The 22,204-nt window shown below is 34.1% G+C and overlaps 3 protein-coding genes across 4 annotated transcripts; 2 read left to right on the plus strand and 1 right to left on the minus strand.

Annotated features, from left to right (window-relative positions):
- Positions 1-50: 50 nt before the first annotated feature.
- Positions 51-5,195, plus strand: LOC107907529 (chromatin structure-remodeling complex protein BSH). Of its 2 annotated transcripts, none has more exons than XM_016834952.2 (11): positions 51-243; positions 1,304-1,383; positions 1,482-1,570; positions 1,859-1,953; positions 2,097-2,168; positions 2,271-2,318; positions 2,466-2,549; positions 2,706-2,744; positions 2,834-2,916; positions 3,015-3,077; positions 4,803-5,195. In XM_016834952.2, exons 2-11 carry the CDS (start codon positions 1,334-1,336, stop codon positions 4,900-4,902), a joined length of 723 nt encoding a protein of 240 aa, XP_016690441.1. In that variant the 5' UTR covers positions 51-243; positions 1,304-1,333; the 3' UTR covers positions 4,903-5,195. The 2 variants fall into 2 exon arrangements, with proteins under 2 accessions (XP_016690441.1, XP_040968603.1); XM_041112669.1 differs by having other exon boundaries at positions 116-193.
- A 1,357-nt stretch (positions 5,196-6,552) lies between these two features.
- LOC107907530 (non-specific lipid transfer protein GPI-anchored 6) lies at positions 6,553-7,660 on the plus strand. The gene is made up of 3 exons (XM_016834953.2): positions 6,553-7,116; positions 7,200-7,271; positions 7,349-7,660. Exons 1-3 carry the CDS (start codon positions 6,783-6,785, stop codon positions 7,486-7,488), a joined length of 546 nt encoding a protein of 181 aa, XP_016690442.1. The 5' UTR covers positions 6,553-6,782; the 3' UTR covers positions 7,489-7,660.
- A 629-nt stretch (positions 7,661-8,289) lies between these two features.
- Positions 8,290-12,505, minus strand: LOC107907527 (2-oxoisovalerate dehydrogenase subunit beta 1, mitochondrial). The gene is made up of 13 exons (XM_016834949.2): positions 12,166-12,505; positions 11,895-12,006; positions 11,653-11,688; positions 11,466-11,525; positions 11,323-11,380; positions 11,122-11,219; positions 10,430-10,519; positions 10,263-10,331; positions 10,108-10,194; positions 9,852-9,947; positions 9,694-9,771; positions 8,696-8,782; positions 8,290-8,610 (listed from the first exon to the last, which is right to left on the minus strand). Exons 1-13 carry the CDS (start codon positions 12,333-12,335, stop codon positions 8,575-8,577), a joined length of 1,077 nt encoding a protein of 358 aa, XP_016690438.1. The 5' UTR covers positions 12,336-12,505; the 3' UTR covers positions 8,290-8,574.
- Positions 12,506-22,204: the final 9,699 nt, after the last annotated feature.

The raw sequence follows: 22,204 nt of genomic DNA on the forward strand, positions 1-22,204 counted from the left end.
TGTTTTTCATCTATTTTTATATTTAAAGTTGGACATTTGATCCAAGGAAAATTACATATTTGTCATACGTGAAAATTTGACAAAACATTAGCTGTCATACACACTAACACAAGTTTGAAAAGTAAAACTCTTTTATTCTCTCTGGGCCAAGAGAAGGATTCAACTCGAACCCAACAATTTGTTGCATTTCTGGGTACACTTCATATTTCAATTTCATCAGTTACCAAATTTTATTTCTCCACGGTATGTAAAAAAGCTTTGTTTTCTTTTTTGATTTATTTCATGGATTAGTTTTTTTTCCCCCTCTATTCATTTCAACCGAATCAGCCTCCACTCCACCAATTTCTATATCCCTAACAGTAACAAAGAAAATACCACCAATACGCTGAAACTGCTACATCCTCTGCCTTTGTTGTATTTTGTTTGTGTGTATGTAAATAGCATGAAGTTGGGGCTCTGTTGGTTTCTTAGTTCACTTTATCTGATTTCTCTCTATATGTCTCCAATTTTCGAGATCTGTGGATTTTTTTTCTACATGGTTTCGCGGCATTTTTCTGTTGTTGCTGGGTTTTTTTATTCAACCATTAAGAGAAACTTTGAAGATTTTGGGTGAATGTAATCGTTGAGAAGAAGAAAAAATGAACCAGCGCTGTTTAATAAGTGTAGAGTTGGAATATTAGAATTTGCAACTTTTTTCTTATCTCCATAACTGTTTCTTTTGTAAAAAAAAAAAAATAAAACCTTAGTTTTGATTTTAGTATTTTGCTTTACTTTTGAAAATTTCTTTTTATTTTGTTTTTTAAATCTGAGTTTGTAAATCATATGTATTTGCATATAATTTGTGGTATACTTTATTAAGTAATACATTTGTAATAATTTATATATTTTTTAAAATTTCCTTGCAATTTATTAAATTTAATTGATTTACAGAATAGAAATAAATACATTCATAAGAGTGAAAAAGTTTTTGGGTTAGAATTAGAAACCCCAGGAGGCGGAGTTGAAGCAAGTTCCATTGCTTAAGAAATTGATTTACAGAATAGAAATAAATTTATTCATAAATATATATTCAAGGGTTGTTAAAAAGATGATTTTAATAGTCAGATTAAAAAATTATATATGGGCCGGGCCGGGCTTATAATATATAATCTGGGTTAATTTTGGGCAAAATTTTAGGCTCACTTTTTAAGTTGAGCCTGAGCCTAGAAAACAAGAGTAAAATTTTTTTGAGGTCCTGCTCATGATTAGCTCTAGTTTAGAGTCTCAATTTTTAACATATCTATTTATGGTGGTTGAAAATTAGGGAGGGAAAGTTAGTGTTAGGCGAATCAATATGAAATCGCCGGCGTCAGCTTCATGGAAAGCCCCTCTAAAGTTCAGGATGTAAGCTCCTCATTCTTAAATCTTCTTTTTATTTAGGATTTGTGTCATTTTGTTAGGATTAAAAGCTTGATTTTCTAATTGTGATCCATAAATTGTAGGCCAACAGCTGAAAATTTAATACCCATTAGGCTTGACATAGAAGTCGATGGACAGCGCTATAAAGATGCTTTCACTTGGAACCCTTATGGTATGCATTCACCTTATTAAATACGTTTCTCATGAATTCAAGAAATTTCGGGGAATTTTTTTGGCCAATATGAATTTGAAAATTTGGATTTTAGATCTCTTTTGTTATATGATTTTATATTAAATTTCAAATTCGTAAATATTTGATTACATTTTCATGTTTTTGATTGCACGATTATACTATTTCTGGAGTTCAGATTTATTATTTAAAAATTAGAGTTCTTTAACGCTACCTTAGTGTAATCTGCTAATCGGACATATTCTTGTGTTTGTATATTTGTTCTAAAAGATCCGGATTCAGAGGTGGTGATGTTTGCAAAAAGGACTGTAAAAGACTTGAAGCTTGCCCCTGGTTTCCTTCCGCAAATTGTTCAATCCATTCAGGTCATCTTAACTGTTTTCTTTTCTCTCATTTCAATGTTCAACAAAAAGAAATGAAAAGAAAAGAAAAGAAATTGGCACTTTTAAAGCTGATTTTTAGTTGTACTTAACATTCTCCTATTCTTCGCTTTGCATGTTATCTTCAGTCACAGCTTGCCACCTTTCGATCATATGAAGGTCAAGACATGTATGTTGGTGACAAGATCATTCCAATTAAGGTTTCTTTCATAAATGAAGTACTAATAACATTTATATAAATATCACCATTTTCCTTTAATGGTTTTCTAACACCTACTTATCCATCACATGGACTTCATCAGCTTGATCTTCAAGTCAATCATACAGTTATCAGGGATCAGTTTTTATGGGTAAGAATTGGAAAATGAATTTGTACGATATCATTATCATATGCATGTTCTTGTGTTTTCTCATGCTTGTTCATCATTTATCTTTTATGAGCTATGCAATTATTTCTCAATGAGATGCTTGAATGCTGTTATCTTTATTTGTTATAGGACTTGAACAACTTTGATAGTGATCCTGAAGAATTTGCTAGAACTCTCTGCACAGATTTAGGCATTGAAGACCCTGAAGTTGGGGTAAGCAATTCGTTTTAGAAGCATACTTGTAAAATAGTCATCCTACCTGAACATGATGAGAAACAGATAGCAGTACAGTATTTCTCTTTCAAGCCTGTTTCATTTTGTTTCTGTGCCTTTAAAACATATCTTATATGATTCCTTTACTTTTTGCAGCCTGCAGTTGCCTTTGCAATCAGGGAGCAACTTTATGAGGTAGTTATCATACGTTTCTACTTAATCTTAGCCATTGATGCATATATGGCATGGTTGTTATCATATCGCTGTAATGTTGTGTTTTTTAGATTGCAATTCAAAATGTAACTTCAGCAAGGGAGAACAGAATAAGCAAAAAGGGTCGTCGGGCTGCTGAACATTTCACTCCCAGGTTTTTATGTTGTTTCCTTGTAATATGGTCAGCAATAGGATGGCAGACCTCAATGTTCTATGTATTGATGACATTACTTTCTGTTTTCTCTCTCACAGTAAAGCTAGTGGTGCTGCACTGGACTTGATGAAGTTATTCAGTTTCAGGTCAAGTGTTGTCCGGTATGCTCTCTGTATAAATCTCATGCTGAATAATTTTCCCTATTGAGCCTTGAAAAATTGTTATGGTCCATTTAGAAACTTGTATTTTATGGGTCGGGATTTGGATTTCAAAATCCAAATGCTTTGTTCGAAAATGGTTTTATTTAGGTTTGGGTCAAATTTAAAAGGTCCATCTACGATTTCAAAATACTTCTTGTATCAAGTACTTTTAAAAGTCAACAGAAGCAGTACTTTTAATATTTGATTGAACTTAAATCTAGATTCATTAAAGTTGAGAATTTCAAATTCATAAATTTTAAATCAAAAGAATCGAAGTTTATAAAGTTTAAATCCATATCCATATTCAATTTTAGGCTGAAAAATTCAAAGTTCTCTGTCGTAATTTATAAATTGCTTGACAGCTCCACGTCTAAGTGAAATTATTCTGTGACTTAGGCCGACTATTTAACAGATAGGAAATGGATTGGCTTGAAAATAAATTTAGAACTCTGATCCAAAATTATCTTGATTCAATGGAACATTACTTTTTCTCAACTTCATCTCTCTACTGAGTTGTACACTCATGCTTACGCATTGCATTGCCTCTAATGGTTCTTGAAACCATTAAAAGATTAAAAAGACATCCTCCTTGTCAAAACTGTCAAACTAAGTCCTCCATTATATATCATATCTCCTAGGGATAAAGCATTTCAATTAAATCCTTGGCAGAAGACACTAGTTAATGGGTGTACAGTAGACATAGCTAGTTATAGCTGCAGACCTCGCGATATTATTTGAGCGAGGGATTAACAAAAATCTAGAACTCTGATCCTAAATTATCTTGGTTCATCCACCCATAAGGAATTACCAAAACATTTGACCCTTCACCCATTACAATAAAAAAGATTAGTCAGTCAAATAATAGATAGGACATGGGTTGGTTTGAAAATACATGAATTGCTTTTCGTAAAATATTATTCTCGTCGGACTTGATCTTGACTAAATTAGCAAAAAACAAGGGTTGTGTCCCCTTTTAACTTGAGTTAAGGTTAAGTAAAGGAAGGCGATGTAATGGATTTGATTTGGAGAATTTTTTTCTTATTTATCTATGATAGAGCCATCGGGAGAATTTCATTCTTTGTGCATTATTTTTTGTATTCCATATTAAAAAGGAATTGGGAATACATAACCTATACAAAAGAAAGGCTAACTAGAGGCTAAACTAAAAAAAAAGTATCTTACGCAATTGCAATAGTTGGCTTCATCTTACACATACAATTATATTCAATTTGATTGAATTGTTTCATCTAAAATGGGATCTATAATTTTGCACGTTAAGTGTTATTTCTTGGTTTTGTCCTGTGGATAATAACTTGATTATTTTTAGATAATAGTAGATAGAAACAACACTACTAAGTAGTCCTATTGATAAGAGAGATAGAGCTAAGTCTCAACCAAACCATTGAATCTTTTGTCAGTTTGAAAGCATTGATGTAGCTTCACTTTGTGGAAATGGTTTAGTGGTTTTGGTATCCCTTTTCATGCACTTGTTAAGTTTTCCCATTTAATATCACTGCATATTTCTGACTAGCAATTATTACATTTTCATGTTGCTTTTTATTTTATGTGCTCTGTATGTTTACACCCATTTTGCTTGATCACTAATCTGTTTGCTCTGTTACTTCGTTAGAAAACTTCAAAAGAAGAAAATACTTATGGTTTGCCTTTTGTTTTCCGTTGCATCAGGAAAAGAAAGGAATGGGATTATTATAAACCCGTTCTTGACCTTTTATCTAATGAGGAAGTAGATGCTCTCGAAGCCAAAGAAGAAAGGAGTGGCCGGTAAATAGACATAATACGTATAAATGCATTCTTTCTTGTCTTTTTCTGCTCAACGGTGTGTTAGATGTTACAAGATCAATTATATTAGGCAGTTTATGCTGTTTATAAACGATAACATTTTCAAGAACTATTGTTAGCATAAAATTTAATGGCGTCGGCCAAGTACTTAAAAAAACCCGACTTGGTTAATAGTTTCCAAGTTCATGTACTAGTTAGATCTGAAAAAAGTTCAGGCACGAGTTAGGTATAAGTTGTCAAGTTTAAAGGCTAAAGTATATATTAATTTTTTTTAGGACTTATAAATGTTCTATTGGCTGCCAACATAAAATTTAACAGTGTTAGCTAAGTACCTAAAAAAATACCAATTTGGTTAACGGTTTCCACGTTTTGGAACTAGTTAGGTGCAAAAAAAAAATGTTTAGATACCAATTAGGTATAAGTTGTTAAATTCAGCGGCTAAAATAGACATTAACCCTTTTATAAAAATATAAAAATACAAAGACACCCTTATAATAATAGAACTTTGTAAGAATAATGGGTCTTTGGTAATTTCTTGATTTAGTTTGACTTGGTTGATAGTGATCTCAACTCAGTTAGAGATTCTATTATAATTAGATTATAGCACATACACGATGTGTGTGAAAAAGATTACCCAACAAAAAATCATTGTATTTTGAGTTCGAATCTTCTAGATTTTATATAAAATATCTATAAAAAGACAAAAAGGTAAATAAAAAAAATTCTCAGCATGTTTCTTATTTTGTAATAATTGAGTTGGTGGGAAATACAAATTCAGTCAACCAACATAAGGGGCTTAATTTTAAATTGCTATTAAATTAGGGAATATTTTGATATAAGCTTTTTTTTTCATTATTTTTTTGGGCCATAAAACTGATCGAGATCCATGCTAATTTGGTTCAAAACCCAAATCCTGTGTGAATTGGATTTGAGCCCAAAAAGAGGCTAACACCGAAAATTAGGGTCTTCTAGATATATGGCCTAGCCTCTTTAATATATCTGTTTATAGTGTTTGAAAATTAGGGAGGGAAAGTTAGTGTTAAATCGCCGGCGTCAGCCTCATTCTTAATCTTCTTTTTATTTATGATTTGTGTCATTTTGTTAGGATTAAAAGCTTGATTTTCTAATTTTGGTCCAAAAATTTAGTCAGTCACGGATGGGATCCCAAAGGATCACGGATTCATTCAAAACATTCACGGGCTCCCCTTCTTCCCACACTATTATTATTATTTGATACTCCAATCCACAGCAGCCCTACATATGAGACAACACTACCCAGCTGGAAATGACATCCACCTTCAACTTAATTAATTTATTAATTCCGTCATGTTACACAAACATAAATTATCTATTTCATTTTAAGAGCCTGCAAAAACAATAATTTATAATGCAATTAAATGGTTTTATTTGATGTAAAAGAAAATAGAACTATATGCATATATTATAAAACCAAATGGCAATATTTCTAAAAAAACCCCTTATATGTGTAATAAGTAAAAACCCTTGTCTTTATCAAAAAAAAAAAGAGTAAAAACCCTTGTCATCCAAAAACATTTTATTATCCAATTTCCCTACTCATAAAAAGAAAAGGCTAAGAAGAGTTAAAACTGTAATTGGGAAGAAAGTAGGCTGAGCAGCAGATAACCACCTAAAATATCTTTCAAGTATAACAAAGTTGAGAGGTGGTTCCAATTTTAATTTATGCAACTTTTACTGTCCCGGACTGGCATGTGAATATAAAGTGATCCGTCCTCGACACATGTGAATATATATATATGGGTGTGTGCGTATGCCCTGGAACAGTTACAGTTTCGACCCGTCCATCTTTTTCTCTTCTTCCCAGCAGAAATAATAATAGCAATAATCATGGAGTCCAAACATGGGAGTTGGAGACTCTCATTAATGTTGCTTCTGGTTATGCTTGGGTTGGCAAAAGCTGATATCAATCAAGACAAAACAGAATGTAGTAATGAGCTAGTAGGGCTGGCTCCATGTCTCCCCTACGTTGGTGGAGACGCAAAAACCCCCACCATAGATTGTTGCAGTGGGCTGAAACAGGTGCTGGATAAGAGCCGGAAATGCCTGTGTGTATTGCTTAAAGATAGAGATGACCCCAGCCTTGGCCTCAACATCAACGCTACTCTCGCGGCAACACTTCCTATCACTTGTCGTGCCCCTGTCAACATGACCGACTGCATCTGTAAGTAAAACATACTACTACCACTCCAAAACCCGAGTTATTCACACTTGTTCTCATTTTGATTCCCTTGCCCATCCATTCAGCTCTTCTGCACTTAACTCCCGATTCCCAGGAAGCTAAGTTATTTCAAGGATATCAGAAGCTGACACACACTGGTAAATTTAAGCGTTTATCGCATAATCACTATATTCATTGCTCTCTACGCTTTTACTAATTTTCAAGTATATGATAGGCAACTCCAACTCCACTACCACTGCTGCTGCTGCTGCAGACAAGAGTGATGGAGGAAAGGCAAAGAAGTGGGTGGGAGTAGAGATAGCGTTCGGAGTTTCACTATGGATTTTCACCATAAACCGGAACCTTGGTGTGTGATTGATTTCTTCTATAAACGGTGGATCCAGTTTTTATGTGTCGTACATTCTCTTTCATTCACTTGTCTTGCTTTGCCCAACAATTCCTGGCTAGATGTAGATCACATGTGGACTAAAGCTTTTTATTTCTTACCTCCCATCATCAAAACAAAACAACATATGTCTTGCCTTCATCTTAATTTTGCAATTATATATTTCTGCCAACATGGATTAATTGGTATGGTAGGGAACACATCTCAAAATACTTTTGCTCCTTCATTCCATTTTCACAGGTATCTCCGACTATAGCAAACCCAAATACATAACTAATGTATTTAAATGGTTTTGTCGGTTGTAGCATTTGCTTATTGATTTATGTCGACCTGATCCTTAATTATATCTTTTATTTTATTAAATTAAAAATTCAACTAAATAAATATTTCAGTCTTATTGTGATTTGTGCTTAATATGTTGGTTATATAATATAACTACACGTAATTTACCCTTAAATTTAATAAAAATGTTTGCTTAAGGTTAAAATGCTTATGTTGTAGATTGGTTTTCTCTAATAGAGAAAACATCTAAATCCAAAAAGAAAACGTTTCTACATGGTTGAAAGTTTAGATATCTAGCGAAAGCGGCAGATGCCAAGCTGCCGCACCGAACTCAGTCCTTCATCGTGCTACCTCCTTTTTCCCCGTTGAACCATTGAGTCTTGGTCTGGCTTTAACCAAAGCAACTCGTAGACCCTATTTGTACTCCTTCGATTTCTATGTTTTGACTTTTACCAGATATCAGAAGATGACGGTGATGAAGAAAACAATAAAAGAAGCAAGAACGGTTCTTATTTATTTTTAAAATATATTCTTTTATAATTTTAAATTTTTATATACTTGTATCAATCAACAAGCACGTTTGCTTGGCAATTATTATCATTATTACCACTTAAAATAAGAGTTACAGTTAAATAGATAGATTTCTAGCTTCACGCCAACACTGCCGCTATCTTATCCTCATGATGAAAGGATCGGTATTTGCGAGTGTGAGTTTTTTCTTCTTAAAGCGTTAATGTATGCATGTATGTAGATAGGTTTATCTGGGAAATTTTCTAGTAATTCACGGTTGCTTTGATAGCATCCAAAATCTGCACACATGTAACCACCATAGAAAACATGTTAGCAATGATAATTCACCCTGATAATTGGAATTTGAAGACTATGAAAAATAACCTTGTTCTTGGTTGGCATATAGAAGGGTTCAAAAACAAGAGGGAATGGGGTGTCAAGGCCACACACTCTTGCTACCGGAGCTTCTAACTGCACCCACATCAACAAACGCATTCCTCATTATTTACAAAATGACAAAATACCTGCCTCTCCTAAACAATTCATTTTACCCCTATATTTCAACTGCTAATGTAAGATATCATCCTAACCAAACCACAACAATCCTTATTTTCTTTGCCAACTATAGTACCAGCTCATTATGTCTTCTTTAGTTGAACATCTCATATCTCAAACTATTTCATTGAACAGCCAATTATGGTATTTATTGTTCCCCATAAGAACCATTACAATCATCGGTCCAACGTAAGCAGCAGATAGTTTAACATTATGGTAACACCGTATAATTAAACAAGCAAATGCATTATGTAAATGTGTTCTAATTAGAATGTAGCATATCTCCTAAAGAAATTTGTTTCTCCATTAAAAACCAAATGCCTAAAATCTAGTACATATAGATTAGGCTAATTTAAGTATTTTATATGGATTAGGAAAACCTCAAGGTGTTATCCTAGGTCAGCTAAATAAATAAATAATTCCCACATAGCCGTCAGGATTCTAGCCATTGGGTCCCTCTAGATTCTAGCAACTTAGAGTCAGTTCCATGCTTATACTCCACTCCATCCCATACAGGCAGTTTCAAGCTACTTTTGGTCAGTTCTATTCCACTTCATGCACTTGTCACCAGAAAGACAAGTCAGTATGCTGTACCCCTTCTTTCTTCTTCCCTTCTCTTAAAAAAAATATTACTATTAATGGTTTTGGGGTGGGGGTGTAGATGAGATTAGTGATGGCAAGCATGTTTGGGACTTAAGAGGTCTAAAAATATGATTGCTTGTGCCCATGAAAAACCTTAGATTCTGTCCTAATGGAAAAAGAAGATAATAGTTGGATAGTTTCACTGTGATAATACATAAACAGAAGACAGAAAATGGAATCAATACCCTTAGAAAGCAACGTTCAACGATGGAAGCCGAGATCTCTGCACCAAATCCTCCTGTAACTGGAGCTTCATGACTAATCTATGTAGATGAAAAAGGACTTATTAACCACCATCCTTTTGGGGGCATATTCATATTTACTAAAGAGCTTTTATTCTTACAAGAACTCTTCCAGTTTTTCTGACTGAGGCTTCAACTGTTTCTTTGTCCCAGGGCAATAGAGTTTTCAGATCTATAAGTTCACAAGAAATTCCATCCTGCAAAACCTCATAGTAAAATTAATTTAGACGTTTCAATGGTAAAAATTCTTAAAACTATCTGAACATATAAACATATCAAACCAGTGCCCCTTATAGTAGGTCACTCTGTGGTCATTGATCAGCACAACTGAGAAAGCTGAGAAATAGAATTACTAACCTTTTCTGCTTCATTACAGGCCTGTTCCATGACAGAGAGCTGCGCTCCCCACCCTACTAGTGTGATATCACTGCCTTGCCGAATGACCTAAGTGTTGAATCAAAATTTTAAAATAAGATTCAGGATTTTCTATTGAAACAGAAACAAGCAGTTACCTCTGCCTCAGATAGAGGCAACATATAGTCATGCTCAGGCACTTCTTCCACTGCCAAACGGTAAAGCCACTGAACTTGCAAGGTACATAACAGTTTAGTCAAAGAAATCATCAAGGGTAAATTCAGTACAAATGAAACTTACAATCTGAGATATGATTAGCAAGTACCTTTGGCTCAAAAAAGACAACAGGGTTTGGATCACGAATGCATGACAACAGTAAACCTTTTGCTTGCCGTGGGCTGCGAGGAATGACCACCTATAGCAGAAGCACATTTTAGAGGGCGAAAGCTTTACAAATTTAAAGAAGACAAGTCACTTTGGGATGGAAAGTTTATGAACAAGAAAAGTGCCAAATGTTTTGAAAACCGCAAATTAAATAAAAAAGTACAATGACCAACACATAAGACAACAAAAGGACAATATCAAAGTTCAAAGTGCAACAAGTACAAGCAAAATGTCAGTTAAAATGTTCACTTCTTCCATGACTGAATTAACAAATATTCAGAAGGAACATATCTTTTTATCTGACGGAGAACCGTGTTAGGAATAGTAGATTTCAAGGAAGGGGAAAAGAAGCGTAAATGCTAAATGAATGAAAGGTATAAAATAGAGTAAATAATATAAGTTTGTGGTGGTGTTGCTAATTCCTTGTCAAATTGTGCACATGGTGCCTGCAGTGCATCACAATGACAACATGTATGATTTAATAAAGGGAGATGCCTGAAAGACTCAAAATCGAGTTATTTCTATGGTTTTTCCATGCATGCAAGTAGCAATGGGCTACTGCACTTGAAATAGAAGGATAGCATCAGAGAATAAGAAATGAAAGACAAACAACCTCAGGAAGTGAAAATATACTTTTATACCAGGAACATGGCAAAAGAAAGCTTCAGGTGATTGTGAGTGGTAATGTCCACCATGACCCACAGCGCCATAAGGGGCTCTTATTGTCAAACCTGGAAATTTGTTTGAAACTTCATCAAGCAAAAGAAATAAAAGGAGCTGGTTGCAAGAATCAGAATGAATCGCTATCCAATTAGAATCAATGAGCAAAGATACCTCCGCAATTGAATTGGTTGCCACTCCGGTATCTAAACTTGGCAGCTTCATTTACAATCTACAATAGTAAATTATGTTTAACAAAAAAAAGGAGGGGTTTAGATTGGGAAAATGAATAGCAAAGAAGTAGAGAAGATGCATGCCTGATCAAAAGCAGGGTATATGTAATCTGCAAACTGAATTTCCGCTATGGCCCGATTTCCCTGTTATGTTAAACGAAAGAAATAGCAGAGCAATTGTGCTAAACAGATTAGAAAGGCAAATTGACACAAGGTTGAAATTTTGAGGTGATGCAGTCAACTGATTCAATGCTTCATAGTTCATACTCACCATTGCGGCTAGGCCAATTCCAAATCCGACAATGCCCTACAAGATGATTGAGGTCGAAAGTGATTGAAACTCAAAACAGAAAATATTTAAAAAGAGCAAAACTAAGTCATATTGTCCTGATGAAGATGAGTTAGATTTGTGAAGTTGAATTTGTAGAGCTGAAGAAGAAATGAAACATAATTAAAGAGGTGAAAGAGGGTAGATAAGCGCCGCATTCAGAAGCGGAAATTGATAGAACAAACCTGTTCACAGAGAGGGGTATTGAAAACCCTAGCTTTACCAAATCGGTCAGCGAGTCCGGTAGTGCAACGGAAAACCCCGCCAAAGCTAACATCTTCTCCGAAAACAAATGCGCTGGTAAGCAATTGTGAAAAAGTAAAAATAAGTAGGACTCGTAAATAATCATCAAGAAGCCGATTATCTTGCTAGCTACTTCCAAACACATTATTATTAAACAAGCTGCTGGTATATGTTAAAAACAAATTTAGGTGAATGTCAATAAAAGATAAGAACCGATTATCAGTTTCAAGCGCAATATGAAGGGCTTGATTGATAGCGGAGTAAAGGTTGATGGATTTGGCGTTGCCATTGCCATCGCCATCGCAAGTAGCAGTCGAAAAAGGTTTCCTCCTCCTTACAAGGCCAAGGCCAAGCCTTCTGCCAATAATATTCCTAAAACCCATTTGGATTTTCTTTTTCTGCAACAAACAAACCAACCACTTCCAAGATTCTTTATTTGTTCTATTCAATCATGCCATGCTTACGCTTACGCTTACGCTTACGCTTATCCGTACCCCGAACCTGTAAATCCATCCTTATCTCTCATGTTGGATAAATTTATTTTTTTAGTCTTAAAATACGTGGCAGTATATTTTTTGACCTTTATCTGATAATTATCGCTAAAAGTACCGTAACAAGCCCTCTACTATACATTGGATTGCATTTTAGTCCCCTTACTTGGAAAATGGGTAAACTGGCCCCTGTACCTTAAATAAAGTAGCCAAATGATCCCTCTGTTAAAATTTCCTTCCATTTTGCTGTTATCTGCTGATGTGGAATTATGATATATATTTTAGATTAAATGACATGGAACGTTGGATGCGACAGACATGTTTGTTTGGTATCTTGTAAGTAAAATTTTGAGTTTTAGTGATTAGGTGAGTGTTGAGAAATTATCAGTTTTTGTTAGTTTTTTTTTTTAATTGTTAAATTTTATGTATGAACTGAAGTGTTTAGGTCAATGTTCTAGAGGGTTTTTTTTTTGGTTTGTTTGTTAATCCTCCAAATTGATATAACTTAATCCCTAAAGGTATGATATTGTACGTACCCATTTGTTCTTCAATCGAATGAAATGGGTGTTCTTCGATTTAAGGATTAGGTTTGATATGTTTGGTAACAAAATGAGTTTAATAAAAATAGTTTTTAATCCTAATGTTTGGTAACAAAATGCTTTTTTTTCTTAATGTTGAAGTATGTAATGCATTTTACAGATCGGCTTATGAAATTGTTTACTTCGTTAACAATTATAAATTATATAATCTATATATTAGATACGCATAAATTTTACTAGTAGTTATACTCTCTCTCACAATTAATTGGGCAGACAAATACTCTACAATTAAACAAAAAATACTTAAAAAGTTATATTTTTTAATTTAAGATTAATAACGATTTTACCGTTATTAACTAAAATAATTAAATAGAATATCATATTTAATTTCTAAATGTTTAAATTACTATTCTTTAACTTGATAATTTTTCTCATTTTGGGATTTGAACTTTATTTTTGTCTAAGTTAAGGTCCTTGACAATTGTTCTCACATTAGAGCATGAACTTAGCAATTTTTCTCAATTGAGGCCTAAACTTATTTTTTGTTTCAAGTTAGGTCTTCAACTTGACAATTATTCTTACATTGGAAAAAAAAATTCTAGTCCCAATGTGGGAACATTTATCAAGTTCTAGGGCTTAACTTCGACCAAAAAAAGTATTACCCTCAATGTGGGAACAATTGCCAAGTTTAAGGTCCGACTTGGACAAAAAAAAATTTTAAGCCCCAATATTGGAAAAGTTATCAAGTTCAAGCTCAAAAATGTGATTTAACCCATTTCTAAAAGACAATGTAAATATAAAAAGAAGTTCAATACATTTTGGGACTTAAACTTGGTAACTTTTCCCACATTCAGACCTAAATTTTTTTAGCAAGTTAGGCGTTGAATGTAACGGCCCAAATTCCAGTAGTGTCGGAACAATAATTCGATATCACTAAATCCGAAAAATGAGTAGAAAATATTATTAATTTAATGAAAATAATTTAGATGTGAAGTTAGGAAAATGATTGAAATAGTGAATAGTATTTTATAATAAATACTAAATAATTTGGAAGTGAAAACGAGGTATTGAGACCTCGAAAAATTAAAACGAGCCATAAATATTTTTATAAATATTTATGGAGTGTTGGTAAGTTAGTATTAAAGTTTCGTCAAGAAATTTTAAGGTTTCGGTAGTCAATTGGGTAAAAAGAACTAAATTGAATTAAGTGTAAAATTATGAAATGTGATTAAATAGCTCTAGTAATAATTAAAGAAGGACTAAATAGGCAATTAAACACCTATTATTGGGCCGGACGGCATGTGTGTGCAGGAAATATTGAAATTAGGTGTGAATAACGGGTAAAATTGGAAAAAGAAGTAAAAATTGAATAGTTAAAAATGGGATGTAATTGGAAATCTAGAGATTTCTTTAATTTTCTTCATCCTCTTCAGCTAAAAACAGCCATTGAAGAAACCTTAGAGCTGGTTTTTCATATTTTTACTGCAAGTAAGTTCAAATCTCGATTATTTCTTGAAATTTTTGTATTCTTGGGACTTTTACAACTAGGTCCTATCATCTAATTCATTAGTTTTTGATTTCATGGTTGATTTTGAAAGTTTCCATGAATAATTACTGGAATTTTATGATGATTTAGTATGGAATTAAAGCTTTAATTTGTTTATATGCTGATTTTATTGAAAGAATTATATAGAAAGTGAATATTTGGGGACCTAATTGTAAAAGAGCTTGAAATTAGGGTTTTATGTGGAAATTATAAATTTCAATGGCTGTGAAGTAATTTAAAATGTCTAAGGAAAGTGTTAATTGGAAGAAAAAGTTCTATTGATGAGTTAATTGGTCAGGGACCAAATTGTGAAAATTGTGAAATTTGGGGTAAAAGTGTAATTTTGATAATTTAAAGGGTATAAATTGTGAGATAAAATAAAATTGAAATGAATGTTAATTAATGAATGATTTTGCAATTATAGACCAGGAAATTGAAGTGAGTCGTGGAAAGGAGAAAATAGTCGAATAATTTTCTCGAACTTCTACAACTATTGCGAATTAGCCCAAGTAAGTTCATTGTTATGAATTTTATAATGAGTTATACTATATGATTATGATAAAACCATGAATAATGTAAAAATATGAAATTTCAGAAATGATCAAATTGAATGAAACATCGGATTGAGTACTTCTGTCCAGTGACAAACGATGAATTGACGGAAAAAGACCATGGATGGACCATGGCAACAAGTGATAAGCGATATTCGTATAAGACCATAGCTGGGCTATGGCATCGGAAAACAACTGATAAGTGATTCCTGTATAATACCACAGCTGGGCTATGGCTTTGGATTAAAGTGATACAAGCGATCCGTATAAGACCACAGCTGGGCTATGGCATCGGTATGATATATGACTCGTGTAAGGCCATGGTTGGGCCATGACTTCGGAAAGAAAAACGTGATCATGTGCAAGTCCATAGTTTTACTATGGCAAAGTGAAAACGAAGTACTCAATTCTGTATAGTTTCTTAATTTGAAAAGAGATGGTAAGCGATAAATGGGCCCAAAAGAATAAAGTTTAAGTGTGAATAATATTAAGTGAAATTGACTTGGTTTGTGAATGACAGGAGAAATTAGTGAATTGTATAATATACGAATGTTTTACCATATTTGGTAAGTTTACGTTCTAAGCCTATGAACTTACTAAGCTTTCACAAGCTTACTTGAATGTGATTGTCATGTCCTGTCGATTAACGTGGAGCCAGAAGATCGGATCATCACCAAGAGTAACACTATCTAGACGTTCCCCGGTAGTTTTTGGGTTAATATCTTTTGATTTATATGGCATGTATAAGTATTTGGTTGGATAAAGTTATAGATGATTAAAGTATGTAAAAGGGATGGCATATGTGTATGAAACTTAGTTTAATGGTTAAGTAGTAACGTGTTAATATAAAATGCATATTATGGGCATAAATTGGTTGGTTGGCTGATTGTAATTTGTATATAATTGTGTTTAAGTGCAGGTAATGGATGAAAGGGTGAGAAAAGTGGCCTAAAGCGGCTTATTTTCGTCCACATGGTTAGACACACGGGCGTGTGTCTAGGCCGTGTGTGACACACGGTAAGCCCACAGGCGTGTGATATGATCGTGTGTCCCCTGCATCCTTAAATGTTAAGTCAGGATAGTACACGGGCTAAAGACACGGCCATGTGTCTTGGTCGTGTGAAGGACACGGGTTTCAAGCATGGTCATGCATCAAAATCATGTGAAAATGGCTTAAAAATGGTGAAAAATCAATTTACCACACGGCCTAACCACATGGGTGTGTGCCCAAGCCGTGTGCCCCTTTGATGCTTAAGAAATTACAGGTTAGAATTGCCCACGGGCTGGCCATACGGCCATGGGAGCCACACGGGCATGTGCCCTTAACTTCAAGATTTTTTTTTAAAGTTTTCCAAAGTTACCGGTGTCGTAACCATTTTTTTGAAAAAATGGTGATCGACTTAGATTTTGAAAATGAAAATGATCAGAGGAGTCGCCACCAATCCTTTTTGATGAGGTGTGATCGGGTCACCTCGTAAAAGTGGTTGTTTTTAATAAATGATTTGATTAATTTAAATAATGATTTTGGTCTGCGAAATTTAGAAAAATGAGTTTGGGAGTCGGTTACGTACAAGGAAGGATTAGCACCCTCGTAACGCCCAAAATTGGTACCTAGCTGATTAATTAGTGTCTTAAGATCGAAGATTGAAAACTTGAAAGACTTTTGAAATACGATCATTTTTATAAAAATGCTCAAGTGTTAAAGACCTTCTCGTCTCAAAATATAAAATGTCACATCCAGTAAGTTAGGACACGACATCTTGAATTTTCGAGGGCGAGCCTGCCTTTTATATAAAATTTGCGTATTTTAATTTGTTAAAAGAGGATTCACTTATTTAGAGTAAACGAGAGAAATCGAAACCCAGTAAGTTAGGGCACGTTTTCTCGAATTCTCAAACACCGAATGTTGCCTTTATTTTAAAACAAATTCTTATTTCGAGGTGACGAAATGTCATATCCGGTAAGTTAGGGCACAACACCTCATATTTACGGGAATAAGCATTTTTCAAAACTCGTATAGCGATTTAAAAGAGTATTCCGCTATTTAGGTTAAATGAGAAAAATCGAAACCCAGTAAGTTAGGGCACGATTGTCTCGAATTACCAAATACGGAATATCACTTTTATAAAAAGTTTATTTTAAAGCATCGAGTAAAAACATGATGTGATTTATAGTAAGATATAAAAGCAAATTACGATGCTAATACGTAATAATAAGCGTGACAGTGTCAAACATAATAATACGAGCAACTATGAAAGGTGAAATAATAACAAGGCTAGTAAACAGGCGCATGAGGAAAATGAAATGATCGAATATGTAAGTAAATTAATTAATAAATAAATATAAAAATGACAAAATAAAATGACAATGATAACGAAAACGATAATAATGATATAAAAGTATATATATGTATTAAAGTACATACGTAATAATAGAAGTAATAAGAAATACAGAAATATATATGTACATAATTATAATAGTACAATATTAAAAGATACCTATGCATAGTATATATATAAAAATGTATACGTAATATAATAAAAATTACATAGTATATATATATGTTAGTAATAATAATGATGATGATACAAGTAATGAATGATTTAAGGTTTGAAAGGATTTACAAAGATATAAATAAATAGGTGATGAAACGATAATGATGAGAGTAATGATATATATAAGCAAAATAAGTACGCTAAAATATGTATATATATTAAATTAGTTAGTATAAAAGTAATAGCGTATAGGTAATTATATATAAAAAATGTTATAATAATAATAAAAGTAATAATACAATAGTGATACTAATAAAAGGTGTAATAATAATAATAACAATACAAAGATAATGATATATAAAATAAAAAATAAAAAAAACAATTAATAATATCATATAAATATATATTAAAAATAAATATATAATAATATTAAAAGCATATACATAATATATACATAATATACAAAACAAAATATACACATAATATATTAAAATATATATATAATATACTTAAAATATATATATAATGTTTAAAAAGAACAAATATACGTAATATAATACTAATATATATACGCGTAATATGGAGTGCAATGTATATACATTTAAAAGAATATATATATAACATATAAATACATTAATAATAACAAAAAAACAATAATATTAAACTATTAATAATACTTTATAACATATATATGTAAGTTTAAATAGAAATGAAATATTAATAAATAAAAATATAACAGTAATAAAGTATAATATTATGAATAATATTAAAATTAAATTAGAATAATGAGGAAAAAGTAAAAAAAAGGGACGAAAGTGGGTTGAAAATGGAATTTTAGAGGCGAATTTTAAAATAAATAAAGGGAAGGGGGATTGATTTGAACACGCGAGCGAACAGGAGGGCTTAAAGGAGTAAATAATCCAACCTTTCTAAACGATGCCATTCGTTGGTTTGAGTATTAAGAAGTTTGAGGATTAAAATGAAATAGATAAACAAACCGTGGCCAAAATTATAAAAACGAAAATGACCATATTAAAACATCCCCAGAAAGCGGAGGGACCGTATGTACAATTATCCCAGTAGCAGCAAAACAAGCGGATCCTCAGGCGTCGGGTCGGGTCGCGCGCGGGTCACGTGAAACAGCGTCGTTTTGGCATTAAGGAGGCCGACCAAAACGACGCCGTTTTGATCGGCTATTTAAGGCAGTTTTTTTCAAAAAATTTCATTTCTCTTTGCTTCAAAAAAAAGGGGGGCTTCTCTATTCTCTCTGGACAGAGCCAGTATCCGGCAAGGAAACCGCCGTGGGATCGCCGTCGGCCACCGTCGCCAGCCACCGCGAATTCCCAAAAGGTATACTTTTTCTTCCTTTTTTTTTATTTCTTTAATATATTTATAATATGTGTGTGTGCATGTGGGTAAATCGGTAAAAAAAGAGAGGAAAAGAATGAAAATAATGGTGATAATCAAATAACAGTCACCTTGGGCTATTGAATTTTTTCTGTTTGGACTATTTCTGCCTTTGATATTGATGGTCTCTATTCTTGCTTTGTATTTTTTTAAAATCTAATATTGTATTTTATTTATCACCAAATGCCGAATCCTTACAATGGTCTTGGATTTGGCCTTTTATAACCATTTTCTTTACAACTTGTATCTTAATCAATTGCTCTATTTTTCTTGCAGGTAAATGGGCGGTGCTAGTGTCAGACAGTGGTGGCGGATGTGACAGACAGTGGCAGATGGTATGGGCGGTTAGGCTAGGGTTTCTTTTAGGTTTTGGGTTGGGATTGTTGGGTCAAAATTGGGCCTGCAAATTGGGCTTGTACAGCTACCCCTCTTTGCTCATTGTCGTGTAACGAGAATAGAGCAAAGACTCTCAAGAAAAACCAATTTGCCCGGTCGCCGAGTCTTGACTTCTTTGGTGCTCTTATTCTTCAGGTAGCTTCATTCCAGTCTACTGTGGCTCGTCACTTTACTCCGCTCCACTGCAACTTCGGAGAAACAAGACTTGTGATTTGTAGCCTCAATCTGTTCCTCTGCAACTTTAGGGAGATAAGATTCGCTAACTTCAGTCTGCTCCACTGCAGTTTCAAGGAGATAAAACATGTGACTTCAATTTACTCCGTTGAAACTTCGAGGAGATCTGTTGTGGCTTCTAACCTCTCCAGTGTTATTTCAATGAAAAGAGATTTGTAATTTCTAGCCTGTTACCCTACTGTTTAGGGGGTTAAGGCTTGTCACCTTTGATCTGTTTCCCTACTGCTTAAGGGGTTAAGATTTGTGAATTCAACCTGTTACCCTACTACTTAGGGGTTTAAGGTCTGTAGATTTGGCTTGCTACCCTACTGCTTAGGGGGTTAAAGTTCTGTCACCTTCGATCTGTTTCCCTACTACTTAGCGGGTTAAGATCTGGAAATTCAACCTGTTACCCTACTGCTTAGGGGTTTAAGGCCCTTCGACTTCGATCTGCTCCACTACTGCTTAGAGAGATAAGATCTGCAATTCGGTCTGTTACCCTACTGCTTAGGGGTTTAAGACCCTTCGTCTTCGATCTGTTTACCTACTACTTAGGGGGTTAAGATCTGGAAATCCAGCCTGTTACCCTACTGCTTAGGGGTTTTAGGCCCTTCGTCTTCGATCTGCTCCACTATTGCTTAGGGAGATAAGATCTGCAATTTGGTCTGTTACCCTACTGCTTAGGGGTTTAAGACCCTTCGTCTTCGATCTGTTTCCCTACTGCTTAGGGGGTTAAGATCTGTAAATGTTTATGCCAAATAATTAGGACGCTATGATTAAAATGAATCAAATGCTCCTAACTAAATGTGATGCTTATGTCAAATTATTAGGATGCTATGATCGAAATGAATCAAATGCTCCTAACTAAATGTGTCACGAATGATCTATGAATGCACAAGTGCAGCATGTTGTGAGAATGAATCCCTTTTTTAATGTACGGGTTTTCATTGCTATCAAGGTTCGATCATTAAAACAGTGCCCCGTCTTCTTGTTCAGCTTAGATCTTTGAACAGAAAACCCGAAGAGGTAGTCTCAATTAAAACCCTTTCTTCTCAAATGTTTCCAATCTTTAAGTTTGGTTAAGTCTAAATAATAGCCCTGTTTCAGGTTCCTGTACTATTTAGAAACTTTCAGAGTAATATGCAGAACTCTATTTGTGAAAATGACATTAGTCCATTAATCATCATTTCAATGCAAAATGCTTGAAAAAGATCATAACAATGACAGAACTGAAATTTATCAGAAGCAAAATTTGAAGGGAATAGATTAATCATGGAAAACAAATATTGTTGGAATACAAAATGAATAGAAAGAAAATAAGTGCCCCAAATATCGCAACGTGAGCTTTTCCGTACGAACTTCTTGAGGATTCCTTTTTTAAGCTCAATATGTGTTTAGAGGGTTTAGAGTACTCTTGTTGATGCCCCCAAGATGTAGCATCTCTCCTCCTTGTTAATTTAGGTATCGTAGGACTGCCGGATGCCCCACATTTAATCAAAATTTGAATCACCCTTCAGGGTTTTCAATTCAAAATCCCTTTGGTCTCAAGGTGCCCTTTGCGAGTTTTCACCTTGGCCTCTCCTTTTTTTTTAGGTGAAGTATTTCTTTACCTAATCTGAATTCACAGGATTGGGTAAAGTCTTGCCATCCATTTCGGCCAATATCAATGCTCCTCTAGAAAAGGCCTTCTTTACCACATAAGGTCCTTCCCAATTAGGTATCCATTTTTCTCTGAAATCCTTTTGTATGGGCAGAATCTTTTTCAATACTAGGTCTCCCTCGTGGAATTCTCTGGGACGAACCTTTTTATTGTAAGCTCGCATCATTCGATTTTGGTACATTTGACCATGGCGAATAGGCCTTAGCCTCTTTTCTTCAATCAAATTCAACTGATCATATTGGGACTGGATCCATTCTGCTTCATCCAGCTTTACTTCTGACAAAACTCTGAGGGAAGGAATCTTAACCTCGATAGGTAAAACCGCCTCCATTCCGTAGACCAACGAGAAAGGCGTTACGCCAGTAGAGGTCCTGAGAGACATTCAATAAGCACATAGGGCAAATGGCAACTTCTCATGCCAGTTTTTATAAGTATCAGTCATTTTTCCCACAATCTTCTTAATGTTTTTATTAGCTGCTTCAACTTCACCGTTCATCTTCAGACGGTATGGTGACGAGTTGTTGTGTCTGATCTTGAACTGACTGCAGACCTTCGCTATCGTACTGTTGTTCAAATTCAATGCATTGTCAGATATGATCCTTTCTGGCACTCCATATCGATAGATAATTTCTTTTTTTAGGAACTTGCTAACTGCCGATTTTGTAACATTGGCATATGAAGTAGCTTCTACCCACTTGGTGAAATAGTCAATGACCACAAAGATGAATCGATGCCCATTCGAAGTTTTTGGCGAAATTGGCCCGATCACATCTATGCCCCACATCGAAAAAGACCATGGAGAACTCATAACATGTAGAGGTGAAGGAGGCACATTAATCTTGTCTCCATAGATTTGGCACTTATGACATCTTTTGATGTAGTTAATACAGTCTCTTTCTATGGTGGACCAATAATAACCAAACATCATAATTTGTCTAGCCATTGTAAAGCCAT

This window comes from Gossypium hirsutum, chromosome A05, assembly GCF_007990345.1.
Source record: "Gossypium hirsutum isolate 1008001.06 chromosome A05, Gossypium_hirsutum_v2.1, whole genome shotgun sequence".
Lineage (NCBI taxonomy): Eukaryota > Viridiplantae > Streptophyta > Magnoliopsida > Malvales > Malvaceae > Gossypium > Gossypium hirsutum.

Coding starts and splice junctions, on each gene's coding strand:
- LOC107907529 (XM_016834952.2), top strand. CDS start 1,334: ATGAAATCGCCGGCGTCAGCTTCATGGAAAGCCCCTCTAAAGTTCAGG. Junction 2,169..2,270: donor ACAAGATCATTCCAATTAAG/GTTTCTTTCATA, acceptor GGACTTCATCAG/CTTGATCTTCAAGTCAATCA. Junction 2,745..2,833: donor TCAGGGAGCAACTTTATGAG/GTAGTTATCATA, acceptor TGTGTTTTTTAG/ATTGCAATTCAAAATGTAAC.
- LOC107907530 (XM_016834953.2), top strand. CDS start 6,783: ATGGAGTCCAAACATGGGAGTTGGAGACTCTCATTAATGTTGCTTCTG. Junction 7,117..7,199: donor CAACATGACCGACTGCATCT/GTAAGTAAAACA, acceptor CCATCCATTCAG/CTCTTCTGCACTTAACTCCC. Junction 7,272..7,348: donor TCAGAAGCTGACACACACTG/GTAAATTTAAGC, acceptor AGTATATGATAG/GCAACTCCAACTCCACTACC.
- LOC107907527 (XM_016834949.2), bottom strand. CDS start 12,335: ATGGGTTTTAGGAATATTATTGGCAGAAGGCTTGGCCTTGGCCTTGTA. Junction 11,381..11,465: donor TATACCCTGCTTTTGATCAG/GCATGCATCTTC, acceptor TTACTATTGTAG/ATTGTAAATGAAGCTGCCAA. Junction 8,611..8,695: donor ATATGCCAACCAAGAACAAG/GTTATTTTTCAT, acceptor ACATGTGTGCAG/ATTTTGGATGCTATCAAAGC.